Below are 19,891 nucleotides of genomic sequence, written 5' to 3'. Positions count from 1 at the left end.
GCCTCATGGTGACAAGTTTTTACTCGTTGTACCTGCACCTTTACGAAACGAGATTCTGCACGCATGTCACGATGAGCCAACATCTGGGCACATGGGTGTCAGCCGTACATTCGCCAGAATTCACCTAAAATACTACTGGCCAAAACTGTTATCATCAGTTCAGCGCTATGTGGAAACTTGCCGTGAGTGTCAAAGACGCAAAACTCCATCCGTGAAACCTGCAGGCCTCCTCCAGCCAATAGAACCACCGCATGCCCCATTCCAACAAGTTGGTATGGATCTCCTAGGCCCGTTTCCGACATCGACTGCACACAAGAAGTGGATAGTCGTAGCCACAGACTATCTCACTCGCTATGCTGAGACTGACTCGCTGTACACTGCAACATCTCTTGAAGTTGCCAAGTTCTTCATCAACAACATAGTCCTCAGACATGGTGCACCCAGCGTGGTAATTACAGATCGTGGCCCAGCTTTTACTGCAGACCTAATGAAATGTCTGATGCGAATGACCCACACAGACCAGAGAAGAACTACAGCATACCATCCTCAAACAAATGGCCTAACGGAGCGCTTGAACAGAACTCTGACTGATATGCTTTCAATGTATATCGACGTCGAACATAAACTGTGGGATGAAATATTGCCCTACATCACGTTCGCATATAATACAGCCGTTCAAGAAACAACGCGAGTGACACCATTTGAACTTGTATTCGGCCGAAGAGTCACCACTCCACTGGATGCCATGTTACCACTGAATGATGAAAGCAGCAATCCACCTGGCCTAGACGACTTCCTGCAAAGAGCCGAGGAAGCACGACAGATGGCGAGATACAGAATACGCCGCCAACAACGTATCGACTCCTATCGGTACAATCAGCGTCGTACCGAAGCGCATTTTCAACCAGGTGACAAAGTATGGATATGGACCCCAGTGCGTCGCCGCGGACTTTCTGAAAAACTTTTTAGCCACTACTTCGGGCCTTACGAAGTACTCCATCGTGTAAGCGATGTAACTTACCAAGTCAGATCCGCTATACACGGGAGCTCAAAACACCGCAACCCTACAGAGGTTGTACATGTAGTCCGGATGAAGCCGTACTATGAGAGATCACCGGAAGACCAGTGACGCCTACGCCTACCACGAATCTATTCATTGCCTGACGCATCGGGACGATGCGTGTGAGGAGGGGGATTATGCCACGACATAGTGACTGCATTCAAATAACGCGCCCATCACCACGCGCACAGAGACATACATGGGCGCCGTCTAGTGTTGCGCAGAGACGATGATGATAGCACGAGAACCCAGCTGGCCCCTGCTGATGTGTGCCACGCGCTTGGGACTCTTCTTGAAGAAGTAGAAGAGGAAGACATCTTGCCGTTCTGCTGTAACGTGCTACGACCATAGTCCGTTTGAGTTGTGGGCACAGGTTCGCCCTTTAATAAATACGTTTTGTTATACCCCGAGTCCTTCAACATCGTTACAATATTACATTACACGCATGTCATGATCATGATGTTTGGACGTGTCATTTAGTTATGTCATCTGTTGGCGCCACGTAATAACGAATTTGGTACATGTGAAGCTAGCGAAACGGCCGCGAGCGCATCATGAGCGTAGAATGTAGTCATGCCTTTACATGACACGCATCTCACGATTATCATGTTTGCACCAGTCACATACCTTCGTCATCCATTCACGTCCCGTAATACCAAATTCGTTATGTGCAAAGCTAGCGAAACGGCCGCGGGCACACCATGAGTGTGGCATGTAGTCATGTTGTCACATGACACGCATGTCATAATTTTGATGTCAGGGTCTGTCGTTTGTGTTCGCCATGCACTCATGTCATACCATACCAGTTTTGCAACATATCATGAGAATTAAACCACCGCAAAAGCAGCAAGACCAAGAAATAGAAATCCTTACTTTTATGACATATATGTCATGATTTTCATGTTATGATTAGTCAGTTATGTTCAATATAAGTCATGTTATATCATACCAACTTTGGTATTGATACCAATATTCAAACGGCCAGGAAAGCTGGAAGTCGTAGGTGGCTAGATAGATAGATAGATAGATAGATAGATAGATAGATAGATAGATAGATAGATAGATAGATAGATAGATAGATAGATAGATAGATAGATAGATAGATAGATAGATAGATAGATAGATAGATAGATAGATAGATAGATAGATAGATAGATAGATAGACAGACAGACAGACAGACAGATAGACAGATAGATAGATAGATAGATAGATAGATAGATAGATAGATAGATAGATAGATAGATAGATAGATAGATAGATAGATAGATAGATAGATAGATAGATAGATAGATAGATAGATAGATAGATAGATAGATAGATAGATAGATAGATAGATAGATAGATAGATAGACACGCTCAAAGTCGCCGAAGTTCTCCAAGAAATGCTTCGAATTTTAAAAAACTGCCTATACGCTCTTGGTTGTGACAAACACAGTGTAGGGCAGCTATGCGTGACGGCGTGCGCTGAACGTGTGCGCAGAGGTCGGTGGTGATCCACGAGATCGGCCACGCCATCGGCTTCTACCACGAACAGTCGCGCATGGACCGGGACGGCAGCATCCTCATCCTGTGGGAGAATGTGCCGCGCGACCGAGCATCCCAGTTCGCCCAGACCTTGGAGAACAGCCGCAATGTGCCGTACGACGTCACCTCGGTGATGCAGTACTCGCAAGGGGTACGTATCGATCGCCCATATACAATCACGCACGCCCACAGGCGAGTGCACCACGAGAAGTGTAACTCTCCTCTCACTGATAATCTAAGGAGTTCGCCATGTCACCTTTTCGTCTCCGTTTAAAGGGGCCATGACGGCAAATGTAAGGAACCCTGGGCCTTCATCAAGATGCTGCGACAGCTTTTTGCCCGGGTGTCCCTCCAGATTGTTTTCTGGTGAATAAAGTTGAATTGAATTGAATTTTCGATCGTAATTTGTGTTACGTGGGTAGGGCCATAAGCAGGGGGGGGGGGAGGGGGTCCAGGTGTCGTGACACCTCCCACCACTTTTGAACGCGAAGCAGCTATTTGACTAGCCTGTGTAACGGTGTCCCTTTGTACGAATATATGCACAGATGACCAGCAGTGTCTTGAGCAGCAGAGATGAAACAAGTACGCGATAAGGATGTTTCGAAAAAACAGAGGTGCGTTACACTGGCGTTGGTGACTACCGGCTCCTACACTGTACACTCCGCGATGTGCAGGCTTTCAGCCCGCAGCCGTTCGAGAAGAACACGATCGTGACGCTGGACCCCCACCTGCAGCTCAGGCTCGGCGGAGACGGCGTGCTAACCTTCCGGGACCGCAAGCTGGCCAACCTGTTGTACAATTGTCCCGGTGCGTACAATATGCCCCGTCACTAAACTTGTTACTTTTCATGTGCGACTGGCGATGAATTCACTGACGTATAAAAGAGGCGAAATTAGCTTAACTGTGATAGCCATTATACAGGCAAACTAGACGAATTTTGGCCGTCGCCGTGATGTACTGAGTAAAATTCCAAGTGCGAAGATATAATGACTGGTCCACGCAGCGGATCAGAGACATCTGCGGCTGGTGCCGGGCTGAGAGCGAGCCGAGAAGGCTGATGAATTCCCGATTGGTGTTGGAAATCGCGTAGTCCGAGTAAAATTCAAAACCGTTCACTTACCCCTTCTTGAATGTTTGTTTCTTGCTGTTATTTCTATTTTCGTATATATGTATCGGTGGTGGCAGTAGTAGTAGTAGTAGTAGTAGTAGTAGTAGTAGTAGTAGTAGTAGTAGTAGTAGTATTAGTAGTAGTAGTACAGAAACAGGAGTAGCAGTAGCGACAAGGAAATTACTCTTTTTCACGTAACAAATAAGGAATCATGATTCACGACGACGTAGCAGAAAGAAGGCGCGAACACGCGCGATGTGGACGCGTTGTAATACCCGGCGAACACTCCTCAGCGCAGCGCGGCGCAACAACGCCCAGTTTTTAGTAGCCCGTCAACTTAAAAAAAATGAAGAGAAAAGTACATTGTTTCAACATAATCTGAAAAGAGGATACCAAGCGTGGCACTTGCTTGCAAATTTCGCGAGGCTGGACACGCCGGCAACCTAGAGCATCCTCAACTCATCTCACTCCTGTCATGTAACCAGCGCGTTGATGCGTGTTTGGCACTACCATTTGCCTCTACGACTGGGATAGCTTACTGAGTACATCGTACAGGTGGCTCATGGTCGTTACTTATATGTCGAGCCACAACCACTCATACCACGGAGCACAAACGAAGAACGCGTGTCGCTTGTCCAATGCGTGCAGATCTCTGCCCCAACCGACGCAGCAAACGGTGCGAGAACGGCGGCTTCCTCTTCCAGCCCAGCGGCGCGAACGACGACGATCCCTGCAGCTGCGTCTGCCCGCCCAACACGGCTGGAGAGCGATGCGAGGAGCTGCGAGGAACGTACTACGGTATGCACTCTAAGAAAAACGAACAAAGCTTTGTTCTAGCAAAAGACATTTAAAACAAGGTATCGCGCCGTGTGGTCGGGCCCCTATTCCAAAGCACCGCTGACCCCTGCCATCCCTTCGGCCCTCCAGACCAGCCTGAGCTGGTGTTCGAGGGCATGGACAGCAATGGCTCCCACGTTAATCTTGTGTTGTTCTATTCTTGCCCTTCGGCTTGATCCGTACATTCTCATTTGATGGGGTAGAGTGTGCATGTGTGCTCTCACATCGCGGGAATTTTGTCTTTGTACGCTGTGGCGTAGTATAAATGCAATCTACAGATAATCGTCTACGTGCCCGTTTGGAGCCTGCGCATAAAATGGCCGGGCAAAAGAGAGTAACTGTATAATTCATACTGAAGAGGGTTATTTCATAGCATAAGGTACTTTTTTGTGCAAAGGCTTGCCCTTAAGGCATAATATTTTGTGCGTATATGTGCAATAAATGTGAACCGTTAGGCCGGTATGAAGTGAAGTTGTGTCTTGTCATGTATCCAGTGGTCGTGACTGACTGTATATATAGCGAAGGCCGGCTTGCAGGAGTTGACAGGAGCGCTCCGACTGTTACCCTTGGCCTTTCCATATAAGGTGGTATGCATCTGCTTGCATCACTGGTGTGTTTCAGCAGCAGCAGCGCATTTGCCGTATATAGAAAATTTCCCGGGAATCGGTTTAATCCTTGTCAAAAAGGAGGAACGCAAGAGAACGAGCAGCAACTTTTAGTCCACATGCATTAAGCGCGTGTCTTTATGTTCAAGATAAACAAAAATCGTGCGCGAAAAGTGTACTGTATAAGTACTCCCACATAGTGCCCAAGGGCTTGTTGATATCAATCGTAGTGTAAAGGCGCGACTTCTATACAGTAGTGATAAACCTAATTTCACAGGTGGCGAGAACGATTATTAAGGTATACAAAATTGGTCACACGAACCACAGGTGATCCCGTATGCGGAGGCAACGTGACCAAGGCCGGCGAAGTCATCGAGACACCAGGTTTTCCAAACAGGGACGTCGACTACAAAGGTTGCACCTGGTGGATACAGGTATATTTTCAGCCTAGACATGTCAAAATTTTTTAATGCGACCATTAGTGACAGCGGACTTGGAAAGACAGTTTAATTTACCGAGTGCTTTACGGGAAACAGCCAGTGCTTAAACGGTGCTGTCTGCATGCACCATAGCACTATGCACATAAGGACTGAAAACTGGGCAAGTTGGTATGAATTCATACTACTGAAACGGCGCCACAAAGTAAAACTAAAGTACGGGTTCAAATCCCGGCTGCGGCGGCTGCATTTCCGATGGAGGCGGAAATGTTGTAGGCCCGCGTGCTCAGATTTGGGTGCACGGTAAAGAGCCCCAGGTGGTCGAAATTTCCGGAGCTCTCCACTACGGCGTCTCTCATAATCATATGGTGGTTTTGACACGTTAAACCCCACAAATCAATCAAAACTAAAGTACGAGAAAGGACCACGAAACACAAGCGCCGATTCTCAACTGAAATTTTATTGACGTGCGCAAAGCATAGAAATATACCCACACGTGATTTCACACAGATAACATCCCGTACACAAACGTAAAACAGCCGGTGTAAGCAACCAATAAAAGCACACAGAAACAACAGTATCCCCCATTCAAGCATACGATTTCTGCTTCTTGCAAGGCTACAGACGGGAAGCTGATGCATGATTCATTTTCTTTTTTTGTATGTCCCAAGCCCCAATGACCTCTCGAGCGACCTGGTTATGGTGCCATGACACTACTCTGGTTTTACTTAAGTGGGGTTCACATCTACACAGCCTATAGAATGAGCAGCCAAATGCAATGAGCAGCGATCGCTACGTACACCCGATTCGTGCTCTCTTAGCACACGTTCACCTTCCTGCCTTGCCTATGTATGCGGTGCGTGACAGGGGGATTCGGTGAACAACACTCGAGGCGCACTCAATTGCTTGAGATCTATGCTTAACACAACAGCCCACATTATCCTTTGCTTTTTTTCATTTCTGTTTCTTTTTTCGTTTACACGACGGCAAATTCCTCGGCAAATTCCTCGGGTTTACCGAATCCCCCTTGTCATGAGGCGCCGCATACATAGGCCAGACAGGAAGGTGTGTTAATGCCAGGATAAGAGAGCATGAGTTGGGATATACGTAGCGGTGGCCTGCTCATTGCAGGCAGTGTGCATGTGAACCCCATCTCAGTGAAACCGGAATAGTGTCACGGCATCCTAACCAGACCACTCGAGAGATTTTCGAGGCTTGGCGCATACAAAAAGAAAATGAATCATGCATCAGCTTCTCGTCTGTATAGCCTTGCAAGATACAGAAATCTTACACTTTAACGGGTAGATATGTCGTTGTTTTTGAGTGTTTTTTTTATTGGTTGCTCTCACCGGCTGTCTTACATTTATGTACGGGTTGTTATCTCCGTGAAGCCACCCGTGGGTATATTTTTATGTTTTGAACATGTCAATAAAGTTTCACTTGAGAGTCGGCGCTTGTGTTTCGTGGTCCTATAGTTCTCGTGCCTTCGTCCTAATTTGTGGCGCCGTTTCAGATGAGACCTATGCATGTAATGCGGACATCCACTGAAGTTACACGCGATACATCCAACGCTTTACCCGGCCGTGTGTCCGTGGTGCGGCGGTGGGTTGACTCTCTACCACATATCACCGGGGTGCAATCGTAAGCCAAGTGAATTAGCCACTTTTCTTGGCAGACCATTAGCACATAAAGTATGGAGCAATGGGAGGCACAACTCGCCAGCACGGACCCGGAAGTGCAGCTCATGTTCCTGGATCAAGTCCGGCAGGCGGCTCAGCCCATTGGAGCCCTGTACATTCCTCAAGCACGAAAGCTCTAAAAATACCCTCTCACTTTTTTCCTTAAATAAAATTTTCCTCTCTTATGAGAAACTAGTGCTTGTGTAAACGGCATTCTCTGCATGCAACTTCGCAATATAGGCCTATGCGTGTATACTACGGACGTATGGCGATATAACGTAATATACTCGTATAATGCCCAGTTCCATGAGTTCTGTGTTCTGTGTTATTAAGCGAAGGCAGTCCACCCTTACTATAGGCTATAAATCACATGAAATAGAAATGGGGGCGACGATTTTTAATTAAAAATTTAAAGGGTCACCAGGTGGCACGTTATACCATATTTTTAGGACGAAGATTTTAAACGAAATGATAGGCGAAGGGCACACAACCGATACATAGCACGCATACCATAAACAAATTATCTATAGTTAAAACTTCAGTGTCTCGCACGGTCGTAGCAAGCGCATTGGCAGCATGGGTCCATGGCACACACGTATCTTAACCAGCTAATGAAATATACCTAACGATGGCTGCGACAAGCCGAAGCCAGTACGCAAGCACGGCACCCCGAGCGCTATTAACAGCTGCGAGTGGAAGGAGAACGAAAACGGCAGACTCACACAGCGCTGCAATTTCGTCAATGACTCATTCCATTTATGTCACGCAGATTTTGCATGCGACAGACAACAGACCAGTTGTCTGACCTGCGGCTCTTTGTTCTGATTAGCTGACACTCCATGTAGCTTCGCCTGCACTGCACAGAGGCGGTGCCACGGAGTGTAGACGAAATCACAGGAGACGGAAAAACAATAACGAGAAAAATGGAAGCCGCATACGCTGAACCATTGACAATCATATGCACATGCTTTACACGATTGTCAACCTTTTATGTTCTCATTATGCTTCAGTTAAATCACACCCACATCACTCGTTGTGTGATTCGGGAGGAAAATTCAAATTTTTCGTAAAAGACTGTCCATCCCAAAAGAGGGGATGTCTTCTATGACTAATGTAATACGGGGCGGTATTGTGGAGGGGAAATTGAGAATCACCCGTTTGTAGCACGAAGACGAAGCCGCGAGCGAATTCATCGAATATTTCAGAGAGAAAGCAAGTCAGTCCGAGGAACTGCCTTGCAAAGATTGTTCCGCGCTCTACGCAGGCGCCCGCAGGTCAGGTGCCACGCCTGACATTCGAGGAGTTCAGCATCGAGCCGCGACTGCAGCTGCCGGAAGAACACCCGGCCAGCCGCTACAACGGACAGTGTGCCCGAGAGCGCCTGGAGGTTCGCACGAGGGACCGTTACCACGGAAAGATGTGAGAGCGACTCTCATCATCCACTTTCCCCCGGACTTCATTCCATGGCATAAACATACATCCAGTAGAGACGCATGTATACACCTAAGTAGGAGGTATGGGGAAATTACAGCTGTTTCTCGGGTTACTATAGCAGACTTTGATCAATACAAGATTGGCGTTCAAAACAAAACAAAAAAAATATGGATCTCTCTTTCTGTTAGTGGTTTCATGTCGTCTTACGCGATTCTTGCGTTAGTCATTCGTTGCATGTGGTACCGCAGCCGACGCTTATATTATAAGTGTAATTGTGTAATTTGGTTCATTTGAGCGTGTCATGACATTATATGGATTCGTGCCGTTTTTTCGAAGCTATTTGTGGTTGAGAATACCCTTTATTCAGAACGTCGGTGGCAAGGAAAAGAGATGGCGATAATTAACGAGCATATGCGATAAAGCTCAGGAAATGCTAAGAAGTCTTCATGGTAAAAAGTACGAAAAAAAGCGCTAGACGGGGGTATACACAGGACAGAGTACGATAGACTTTGTGATGGATTTTTACAGCTGAGCATTGTGATGGTGTGGTAACATTATAGAGACAACGGGTTCACTTACGACGACATGGCGAAAATTTGACAGACCACGAATAACTCAATCAATCAATAAATAAATCAATAAATCAATCAATCAATGTTTTATTCGCACAAAGAACGTAAACATGTCGGGGGTATAATAAACACATTGGTGGTCGTTTGCATATGCACAGGAAAGAACGGCCCAACCAAGCCTGTTTCGACATTTCCAGTCACGTAGTCAAAACACGAATACACATGTTGTGCGTGCCCTAACGCCAACGTCCACCCTGCTATACACTTTTAGTTTGCGTCCGCAGAGACCACGAGAACGCCCCACTAAAACTGTCAATTTGCGTTGGTCAGCGCTGCAGAAAAGCAGTGGGCAAACTAAAGCACAGACATACGTGCCAAGTCAACTGCCATTTTGTCAGAGAATGCAAGCTATGCGCGTTCATCACAATGAGCTGTCGTGTGGATCATTGTCCCAGGTACTGCGGCAACGAGATCAAGCCCAACGAGACGATGACGGCGCAGACACCTGACATGGTGCTCATCCTGGGAGCCAAGAGGACCAACACGGGAAAGGGATTCAGAGCGCGCGTTGACTTCGTCGACAAGGTCTCCGGTAATGCGTACGTGTTGCATGAACGCGACGGCGCACTAACTGGACGATCGTGTTAACACAGACTGAATAGCGTCGGTATGAGTGGTGCATGCTAGAGTCTTGAAACAGCATTCCTGTTGTCTTATTCGAACCACAACTTTCTCTTTCTCTCTTTGGCATTTAATTTATGATGGCAGAACAATCGGAGCACGTCTTCCTATTACATACGTACTCCATGAGAAGAATAAGCGGCTGTTTTAACTACTGTGATGACGTTTATTGAACCGGAGAAGTCGCAACGATGTCGCAACGAAAAATGGCCGTACGACAAGTCTGGCAAAAGGCGGCCCAGGTTCTCGTGCAATCAGAGCACGGGGTTTTTCCTTCTCTTTGGAAGGCGCATACACGTTAGTGCGTATGCTCCACTACAATACCCCCCGGGTTGAAGAGTAGCCATCCTGGCGACTCAGGGAGTAGGCACAATGAGGGGGTCGTAGTAGGGCTTGAGACGGTCGACGTGTACGGTCTCGCGTCCTCGACGGCGCAAATCTGGCGATTGTGTTAGGGGCTCGACGATGTAATTCACTGGTGAGGTTGAGTCAATGACACGGTATGGACCATGGTACCGGGCCAGAAGTTTAGAAGACAGGCCAGGAACGTGCGGGGGCACCCAAAGCCACACGAGGGAGCCAGTACGAAACGTAGGCGCTATGTGATGAGCGTCATCATGCCGGGTTTTTTGTAGACCTTGAGCCTCACTTGTCATAGACCGAGCCAACTGACGGCAGTCTTCAGCGTATCTGGTGACTTCCGAAAGCGGGGAGCACTCCGATACATCAGGGCGGTACGGGAGTATGGTGTCGAGTGGGTGGGATGGTTCGCGGCCGTACAACAGAAAGAACGGGGAAAAACCGGTAGTCGCTTGCGTCGCGGTGTTGTAAGCGAAGGTAACAAAAGGCAAGACAGCGTCCCAGTTAGTGTGGTCGGAGGAGGTGTACATCCTCAGCATGTCGCTAAGTGTGCGGTTGAACTGCTCAGTGAGACCATTCGTCTGTGGATGGTATGCGGTAGATTTCCGGTGGATGATGTTGCATTCAGCGAGAATAGCTTGGATGACCTCCGACAGGAACACTCGACCCCTATCACTGAGTAATTCCCGTGGAGCCCCATGGCGGAGAATGAAGCTGCGGAGAATGAAGAGTGCAACTTCGTGGGCGGTCGCTGCTGGTAGAGCTGCAGTCTCAGCGTAGCGTGTCAGATGATCGACGCCGACAATAATACACCGGTTTCCAGAGCGACTATATGGGAGGGGGCCATAGAGATCGATACCCACGCGGTCGAATGGGCGAGCCGGGCATGGGAGCGGCTGTAACATGCCAGTAAGGTGCCACGGAGGTGTCTTGTTCTGTTGGCAAGTGGTGCAAGACTGAACGTATTTCTGCACAAAGCGATACATTCCTCGCCAGTAATATTGTTGGCGCAGCCTTTCGTAGGTTTTCAGGACACCTGCGTGAGCACTTTGAGGGTCTGCATGGAAATTCATGCAGATGTCAGAGCGCATATGAGTTGGGACAGCAAGGAGCCACTTCCGACCACCAGGCATGTAGTTGCGGCGGTACAGAATGCTGTCTCGCACGGAAAAGTGGGCTGCTTGTCGGCGTAGCGCTCTCGTGGAAGGGACAGCAGACGGATCGGTAAGGTAGTCGAGTAAAAATGCAAGGTATGGATCTTTACGCTGCTCCGAAAGCATGTCAGTGGTGTCTATTGGTGACAAGGTGGTAAAAAGTGGTGACAGAGAAGCCACATCTGGGGTCAAAGGCGATCGCGAAAGTGCATCGGCATCTGCATGCTTGCGACCGGAACGATATACTACACGGATGTCGTATTCTTGCAATCGAAGTACCCAACGTCCCAGGCGTCCGGACGGGTCTTTCAATGTGGACAGCCAACATAGAGCGTGGTGGTCTGTGACCACGTCGAAAGGGCGGCCGTAAAGGTACGGGCGAAACTTCGTCAAGGCCCAGATTATGGCCAAACACTCCTTCTCTGTCACGGAGTAATTCAATTCAGCCTTCTTGAGAGCGCGACTTGCATAGGCGACTACGTATTCGGCTTGGGTGCCTTTCCGTTGTGCCAAAACTGCACCAAGACCGATGCCACTTGCATCGGTGTGAATTTCTGTGGCAGCAGCGGGGTCGTAGTGACGAAGAATGGGTGGTGAGGTCAGCAGGCGGCGCAGCTGGCGAAATGCGTCGTCACATGCAGGTGACCATGCAGATATACCTTTGCTGTTGGAAAGCAGACTTGTTAGAGGTGCGATGATGGACGCGAAGTTGGGCACAAAGCGACGAAAGTACGAGCAGAGACCGACGAAACTTCTTAGAGCCTTCAGTGATGTGGGCAACGGGAAGTCAGCGACAGCCCGAAGCTTATCGGGATCCGGAAGAACACCGTCTCTTGTGATGACATGTCCCAAGATGGTAAGTTTTCGTGCTGCGAAGTGGCACTTTTTGGAGTTAAGTTGTAGGCCCGCAGAAGTTAGACACGTCAGAATCTCGTGGAGGCGAACAAGATGTGTCGGGAAATCAGACGAAAAGACTACGATGTCGTCCAGGTAACACAAGCAAGTTTTCCACTTATGGGCACGCAAGATGGTATCGATCATGCGCTCAAATGTGGCAGGTGCGTTGCAGAGCCCAAATGGCATCACTTTGAACTCATATAGACCATCTGGCGTTACAAAGGCTGTTTTAGGGCGATCACATTCAGCCATTGGCACCTGCCAACACCCAGAACGCAGATCCAAGGATGTAAAGTACTCGGCGCCTTGTAAACAGTCAAGAGCATCGTCTATTCGTGGTAGCGGGTAGACATCTTTCTTTGTAATATTGTTTAAGCGGCGATAGTCCACGCAAAATCGAACGGTGCCATCTTTTTTCTTGACCAGAACGACAGGTGATGACCAAGCGCTTTGAGAAGGCTGTATCACTCCACGTTTAAGCATGTCGTCTACTTGCTCCGTAATGATGCGGCGCTCTTCGGCGGAAACGCGGTAAGGACGCTGTCGCAGAGGCAAATGTGAGCCGGTGTCAATAGTATGAGTGATAGTCGTGGTGCGCCCCAAAGCAGGTTCTTGAAAGTCGAAAGAAGAGCGAAACTTGTTAAGGAGAGCAACAAGTTGGCGGCGATGCGAGAGGGGAAGGTCTGCGTCAATAGCATTGTCGAAGGCTGACAAACTTGATGGCTCAGACGCATGAGTTATTGCGGCAATGTGACATGGCGTTTCGTCGGGAAGAATAATATCATCGATATTGTCGACAGGTTGCACATATCCCAACGTTTCACCACGAAGTAAGCTGATGGGGTAGTTGCAGTGGTTGGTAACCAGCATTACGGTTAAACCAGATGCAATTGTAAGAACGGCAAATGGGAGAACGATGCCCTTGCGTTCAGTAAAAACAGGAGATGGCGTAAACACCACCGTGGCGTCAGGTTGCGCCACACATGAAAGGCTTACAGGGACCGAAGCTTCCGGGGGCAAGGTGATGTCGTCGTCAGCGATGAGTTTGCAAAGCCGAGGAGACCGGTCGGGTGGTGGAAATTCATATGTTGGCACAAGGGACACTTCGGCACGGGAACAATCGATGATAGCTTCATGACCTGATAAGAAATCCCAACCGAGGATAAGGTCATGAGAGCAAGATGGCAGAACAAAAAACTGTACGACGTACAAAACATCTTGGATGACGACGCGCGCCGTACACAGAGCCGAGGGATGAATGCGTTGCGCGCTAGCCGTGGACAGCACCATGCCACAGAGAGATGTGGTCACTTTCTTCAGTTTCCGACAAAATTTGACGTCCATCACAGAAACGGCGGCCCCGGTATCAATTAACGCTAATGTGGCGACTCCCTCAACATCGACATCAACAACATTTTTCGGCGAAAACGGAGGCCTTGGGAATTGCGCGCAAGTTGCAGTTCTTGCCTCCGGAACTGCACTGATTAGTTTCCCTCCTCAGGAGGTGGTCGACGACGCATAGGCGATGGCGACCGGCGACGAGGGGATGGGAAACGAGCAGTCGATGGGCGGCGATCCGAGTCTGAGTGCCTCTGTTCATATGCAGATGCGGTGGCCTGCTGCGGCGCGTAGGTAGGAGTTCCGAAGTATGCGTTTGCAGGTGTGGGGCGACGGCGGCAGAAGCGTGCAATGTGGCCAGCGATGCCACAGGCGAAGCAGATAGGACGATTGTCTTGAGTGCGCCACTCATTAGATCGATGGAAAAAGCGAGGTGAGGGCCTGTAAACTGGAGGCGAGGCCGGAGGAGGTGGAGCTGATAAGGCGACTGGATGCGGTGGGGGCCGCGCGACCACAGCTGCGTAGCTGAGAGGTGAAGGTGGTGCAGGTGGTGCGTAGCCGACAGCTGAGAGATTAGGCGCTACTGAAGTGCACGGGTAAGGGGCCTGCACTGTAGGGAGGACATCACAAATTTCCGTGCGTATGGCCTGCTGCAGTGTCGTAGGCAGGCTTGCGGTGGGCGCGTCGCTATGCGGCAGCAGGGAGAGCTGTCGGGCGACTTCCTCCCTGATGAAGTCTTTGATCTGGTTGGACAGACTTTCTTTGCAAACGTTGGCATTTGTGAGTGTGACGGCCGAGATCGAATCCGGCGGTAGGACACTCTGTCGGGCGATGGAACGCTGACGGCGCAATTCATCAAAGCTCTGGCAGAGGCTTACGAGGATTGCCACCGTGTTCGGGCTTTTCGCTAGCAACATCTGGAATGCGCCATCCTCGATGCCCTTGAGAATCTGCCGAATTTTTTCTTCTTCGGGCATAGATGGATTCACACGCTTGCAGAGGTCGAGCACGTCCTCTATGTAACTAGTAAACGTCTCGCCAGGCTGCTGGGCTCGGTGGCGCAGGCGCTGGTCAGCGCGGAGCTTGCGGACCTCTGGTCGGCCGAACGCTTCAGTGACGAGTGTCTTAAAGGAAGACCAGTTGGCGATGGCGGTTTCGCGGTTCGTAAACCAAAGTTTAGCTACGTCTGCCAAGTAAAATATAACGTAGGCGAGCTTAGAGTCGTTGTCCCACTTGTTACTGGCGCTTACGCGTTCGTACAAGGAGAGCCAGTCCTCGACGTCTTGCTCGCCACTGCCGCTGAAGATTGGTGGGTCCCGTTGGCGAGTAGCGCCGGGGCAGGTAGACGGGACAGCCGGTGGTGCTGGCTGGGCTGGGATGGGCTGGTTGGCGACTGCGTCAGTCATGTTTTGCAGTGGTCTCTCGGGCAACTTGCGAGAGCGGAGCTCCAGGTCTGCTTGGGGATCTCAGCAGCCTCCACCAAATGTGATGACGTTTATTGAACCGGAGAAGTCGCAACGATGTCGCAACGAAAAATGGCCGTACGACAAGTCTGGCAAAAGGCGGCCCAGGTTCTCGTGCAATCAGAGCACGGGGTTTTTCCTTCTCTTTGGAAGGCGCATACACGTTAGTGCGTATGCTCCACTACAGTACGAACAACGTTAGCTTTGCACATGGTATCACACCGAATCCTATTCTAACGCCGCTGGTACGAGCTTATAGGTGAAGTAATTAAAAAACAAGTGCGTATCTTGCACTAGTGGAACAAAATCAAAGCAGAAGTTAAGGAGGATGAAGTGCGTACGTACAGGTTCATGGTAATAGTGATTCCTCTTCGCACTACCCGGAGCAACGAAAACTTTAAAGAGCTCCGGGAAGCAAGGCAGATTCATAAAAGTCAACCGCATTTTCAATGCACATTTCCTATGATGCCGGCCACGATGGGCGTCAGAGACTCGCTGATCGGCGTAAGTGTGGACAACGAATGTAGTAAACCTGCGCATCCCTTGTTAAACAAAAAGGACAAATCATTGCCTTCAGATGCGAAACTACACCTTGTAACACATAGAACAGTAACAGATGAAACGTTCAGTCCAGCGCGGTAGTGGTAAAGCACATGACCAATCTCCCAACGAACTACCTCACACGAATTCTTATGGGAAGTGAGAGAATTTCTTTCCCAGGCTTTTCAGTTCGCCCTTGAACACCTCGGCCACTGTTCCCTACAACTGGGAGAGCTGGACGACTCCACCCCAAGAGCTGCATCGTTCGCAATATACCCATTGTTAGTTGCTCCTATCCATCATATATAAGCAGGTCCAGACTTAAAGAGTCACCGTCCATATTCAGGTGTACTGTGACAGATGCGATTCATTAAGGAACAATTTTTTTTTTGCTCCCTTCTTAGTCACCTTCCCGCACATCCTCCTTTCTTTCATTTCAACGTTAACCCACAACTCCGCGAATCTCATAATGATGCTAGATTGATTTTGTCCTTGTTTTCTTTTTTCTAACTAATGCAGGTCTGGGTGAGATCGCGAACGCAATCGCCAACGTCATCGGAACGGCGCAGAACATCATCGAAGCACAGATTAGCGGAAGATAACAGCGGAAGGTGACGATTCGCGCATTCGGTCGGCTGGGCAATGTCTCGTTTAGATATACCACTCAATTTACACGATTACACTTGAGACCTGATGGAGCAAATTTCATTTTGTCGCAATAAAGGAAGATAATTATTTCTAGAGAAAGAAAGAAAGACAGTGTGAAACAAGGCTAAGCGTTATTTATATGCCATTTATACACGTGACAAAACCGTTTTTTGCCTTAGCTGCTACTTGATGAAAAGCCTATCCGAACGCAATTCGCCTTTTTCATGATGCAACGGCGCATGCACCATTGCCACATCAAGAAAATAACAAAACAATTTCTTGTCTCGGAGGCTTTCGTTCTAGCAATACCGGTCCAACCCCGGTTGCTACATAATCTCCATCAATACCGCAAATAGCAGCACAGGAAATGCAAAAGGCGGATTTAAAACATGGAGAAGGAGGAGGAATAAACTTTATCATTCAGAAAGAGGAGGAGAAATGTGGGAAACCAAGTTTGACGAAGGTTAGGTTGGGGCCCAAGGGGCCACAACACTAGAAGACCAGACCGCCATCTTGGCCTGTATACGCAAATTCTGGCTCCTTAAGGACCTCTCTCAGGCATCCGGTGAGGGAGATGGCTGGGGGAGTTCGAACACCCGCACTTCCCTTGAAACCGAAAGTTTTCGAAGGTAAGCCGTTATGTGCAACCAACAAAGTGAAGAGTTGGTATTAGATTTAAGATATCTATCACTGCAGAAGCGACTTGGGACAGCGGCAGTTTCAAGTGGTTAGGGGCAGGCCCGTAGCCAGAAATATTTTTCGGAGGGCGGGGGTAGCAAGGGCGTAGCCAGCGGTTGGCACACCGAGTCCGTGCTCCCCTCCCCCGAAATTTTTCGCCATGACATAGAGGGCAAAAATGACCATTTCCGGGTCGTGCCCTTCCCAAAATCAAGGTGCTGCCCCCCCCCTAAAAGAATAATGGCTACGCGCCTGGAGGGGGGGCACACTTGTTCTTAAAAAAAAACACCTGCTGTTCATTATTTATTATCGCTAAAACACTCCCACCATCCGAGTTTCGGGGTGGGGAATGAGGGGCTCGCTACGGGCCTGTGTAGGGGGTTTGGCGAGATGGGGCAGCGTTCTGTTTTTTTTTCTTTCCATATTTACGTGTGTTTTTCCTTAATTTTGAAATAATTCGTAGATCACCAAAGATACTGGCCTTGAAAAAAAAAGCGCCACGTGGTACAAACAATAACGTTCTCTTTCTAGCTTCAAGGATCATGATAATGATGACGATGGCTTGCGCCTTCCAGGAGTCTTAGACGAATGCATAAGGAACTCAGCAAGTTTTTTTTTTTATGGTAAAGAGAAGTGTTTGTTAAAAAAATAGCGGTGCAACAGAATGAGCATAGCTCGAAGGGAACACTCCGGACTAGCGCTGCGTATACTGTCGATTTATTGCTTCTAAAATTGACTGCTCACTCACCTACATAGAATATACGCCATCGGGCAATTAAAAAAAGCGACTGAGAAGAACAACGAATTTTAGTAGTGCTTAAAATACGTGTACGTGATGATTTAACACAGTGTATCGAAAAAGGGAATATCGATAAGGGGCAGAAAATTAGGTAATCGAGATACATCAAAAAACACTTAGTAAACACTGCCAGTTCGCAACGTTCCCACTTGAGCTTCGAACGGCATGTATCCTCGCCATTCAACACTTCGAAATGTTTATATACTAGAAAGTCGATCGAGCATGCCATTCAGCAATATGACGCGCTCTAAGCTGTTGCACGCCTTGGCGACGATGAGAATGAAGAACTTGCGCGTGCACTCGCGCACAGAATCGCGAGAAGATCAGCGTTCTATTTGGGCAGGACTGCGCTATCGCTTCGTGATGGCTAACTCAGTGAACGTGGACTCTGCTGGCGACACCTCATCTGTTCCAAAGCCACCCGACGTGCGCATCGACAAGTCGGGGACCACTTTTGGCGCCGGTTCCTCGAGCGACACTCAGATCCAGGCGGCGATGGCATTAGTAGCTGAAGGCAGCACACCTCCCGCATACCACAGGCGGCAGCCGGACGCCGGTTCACCATCGACAGCAACGTCACTACGACGCCAGCGGAAGCCTTCCGATGAGTGTTCCGCAAAAATCAGCTCGTCGCACGCCGGGTCTACACGTAAGAGGACGGATTTGTATGTCAAGGACAATTCGCGAGATGTGAAGATGGTGGCGGCGACGACGACGACGACGACGACTACCAAGCGAGGCGAAACTTCGCGGGCGAAAAAACCTTCAGCGCAGCACACTGGCAGCGCAGCGAGAAACTCGCCAAGCCTATTCGCCGCGGAGTCCTCGAGGAAGGCCTTGGAGTCGCCGAACAAGAACTCGTCACGGCGTAAAATAGAAAGTCCCTCTATGACAACCTCGACAGCCGGCAAAGATCTAGAGACGAAGAAGCGAAGGGATTTGGAACGAGAACGGTACTATACGGACAACGTCGCCTGCGACATGATCACTCCAGAGCTCCAGCACCAGCCCAGAGAATTTTCACCGTCTGAAGGCACCACAGAAAGTGTAAGCAGGTCAACTACTACTACAAGGAAAGGTTCTGTAGTAAGTGCCCAAGTCCAGACGCGCACAACCATTCGCGAAGATGCCGGAGCTACCGTAAAACCCGCATCCGAACTAACAAGCAGGATCGGAAAGAGTCAATTGTCGCAGAAGGTGAAATCGTATGTACCGGGGGCATTGCGAAAACTACCGATGGAAACGCTCTGCGAAGAAGCTGCGCGTTCTTCCGGCGTCCGAAGCCCGAAGGTACACACCTTTGACGTGCAATTCCCGCTAAAGAAGACGCGCCTGTCAGCTGACAAGTACACGTTGCCAGCGCACGAGACGGCTCCACTTATTAAATCGTCCACAAAGAGGAGCTCCCGTCTTGAACAATTCAGACAAGCTGCCGCAAAGACACAAAGTCGATCATCCACAGGTTTGCATACAACGGGCGATGCAATGGGTGATGCCGTGGAAGAGCAAGAGTTGCGAAGAGGATGGGTATGGAAGAAGAGAGGGGCAGGGCGCGCGAGTCCACCCACGCAGGCGAGCCGCAGAAGATGCCACTCCTCGGATATCCCCGATTCGCAAGAGCCGGAGCGTACCGTCATCCATGCTAACGAAGGCTCTCTTCACGAGGTGTGGGGACCGCTCGCCTTCAGGGAGAGCTTCCTCTATCCCTTGGCACTGTCCCTCGGTGTCGTGCTTGCACTGGTGCTCACCACTCTCTTCTACCCGTTCGGTGCCCCCTCGCGCTCATCCGGTCGTGGCGGGAGGGCTGTCCAAGAGCTGCCTACCTGCACCTCCGCCAGCTGCCTCCAGAATGCGGTGTACCTTGACGGGCTCCTCTCCTGGGACATCGTGGATCCGTGCGACGATTTCTATGCTTTCGTCTGCCGTCGCTGGAAGAGCCAATTTCCTGCGCCGTCCGCAGACTACTCCGTGTCCCCTGACGATGACTACACGGCCGTACTCGAAGAGCGGCTGCGCGATATGCTTCAGGACGCGTCTCAGACGACTAGGAGCCTGCAGCCGCTGCAAGACCTCTAC

The 19,891-nt window shown here is 49.4% G+C and overlaps 1 protein-coding gene across 2 annotated transcripts in view; it reads left to right on the top strand.

Annotated features, from left to right (window-relative positions):
• LOC119166981 (blastula protease 10) overlaps positions 1-16,445 on the top strand; it is a 64,257-nt gene extending 47,812 nt beyond the window's left edge. The window contains exons 5-11 of one of the 2 annotated variants that reach the window (XM_075891397.1): positions 2,542-2,736; positions 3,260-3,392; positions 4,342-4,491; positions 5,463-5,569; positions 8,516-8,670; positions 9,713-9,849; positions 16,210-16,445. In XM_075891397.1, coding sequence (XP_075747512.1) covers positions 2,542-2,736; positions 3,260-3,392; positions 4,342-4,491; positions 5,463-5,569; positions 8,516-8,670; positions 9,713-9,849; positions 16,210-16,292 — 960 coding nt within the window. In that variant the 3' untranslated portion in view covers positions 16,293-16,445. Of the gene's footprint in view, positions 1-2,541; positions 2,737-3,259; positions 3,393-4,341; positions 4,492-5,462; positions 5,570-8,515; positions 8,671-9,712; positions 9,857-16,209 lie in introns of both variants that reach the window. The other variant, XM_075891399.1, reaches the window with a different exon arrangement.
• The last annotated feature ends 3,446 nt before the right edge of the window (positions 16,446-19,891 follow it).

Source organism: Rhipicephalus microplus, chromosome 1 (genome assembly GCF_043290135.1).
Source record: "Rhipicephalus microplus isolate Deutch F79 chromosome 1, USDA_Rmic, whole genome shotgun sequence".
Lineage (NCBI taxonomy): Eukaryota > Metazoa > Arthropoda > Arachnida > Ixodida > Ixodidae > Rhipicephalus > Rhipicephalus microplus.
This window is presented reverse-complemented; position numbering and strand designations above follow the sequence as displayed.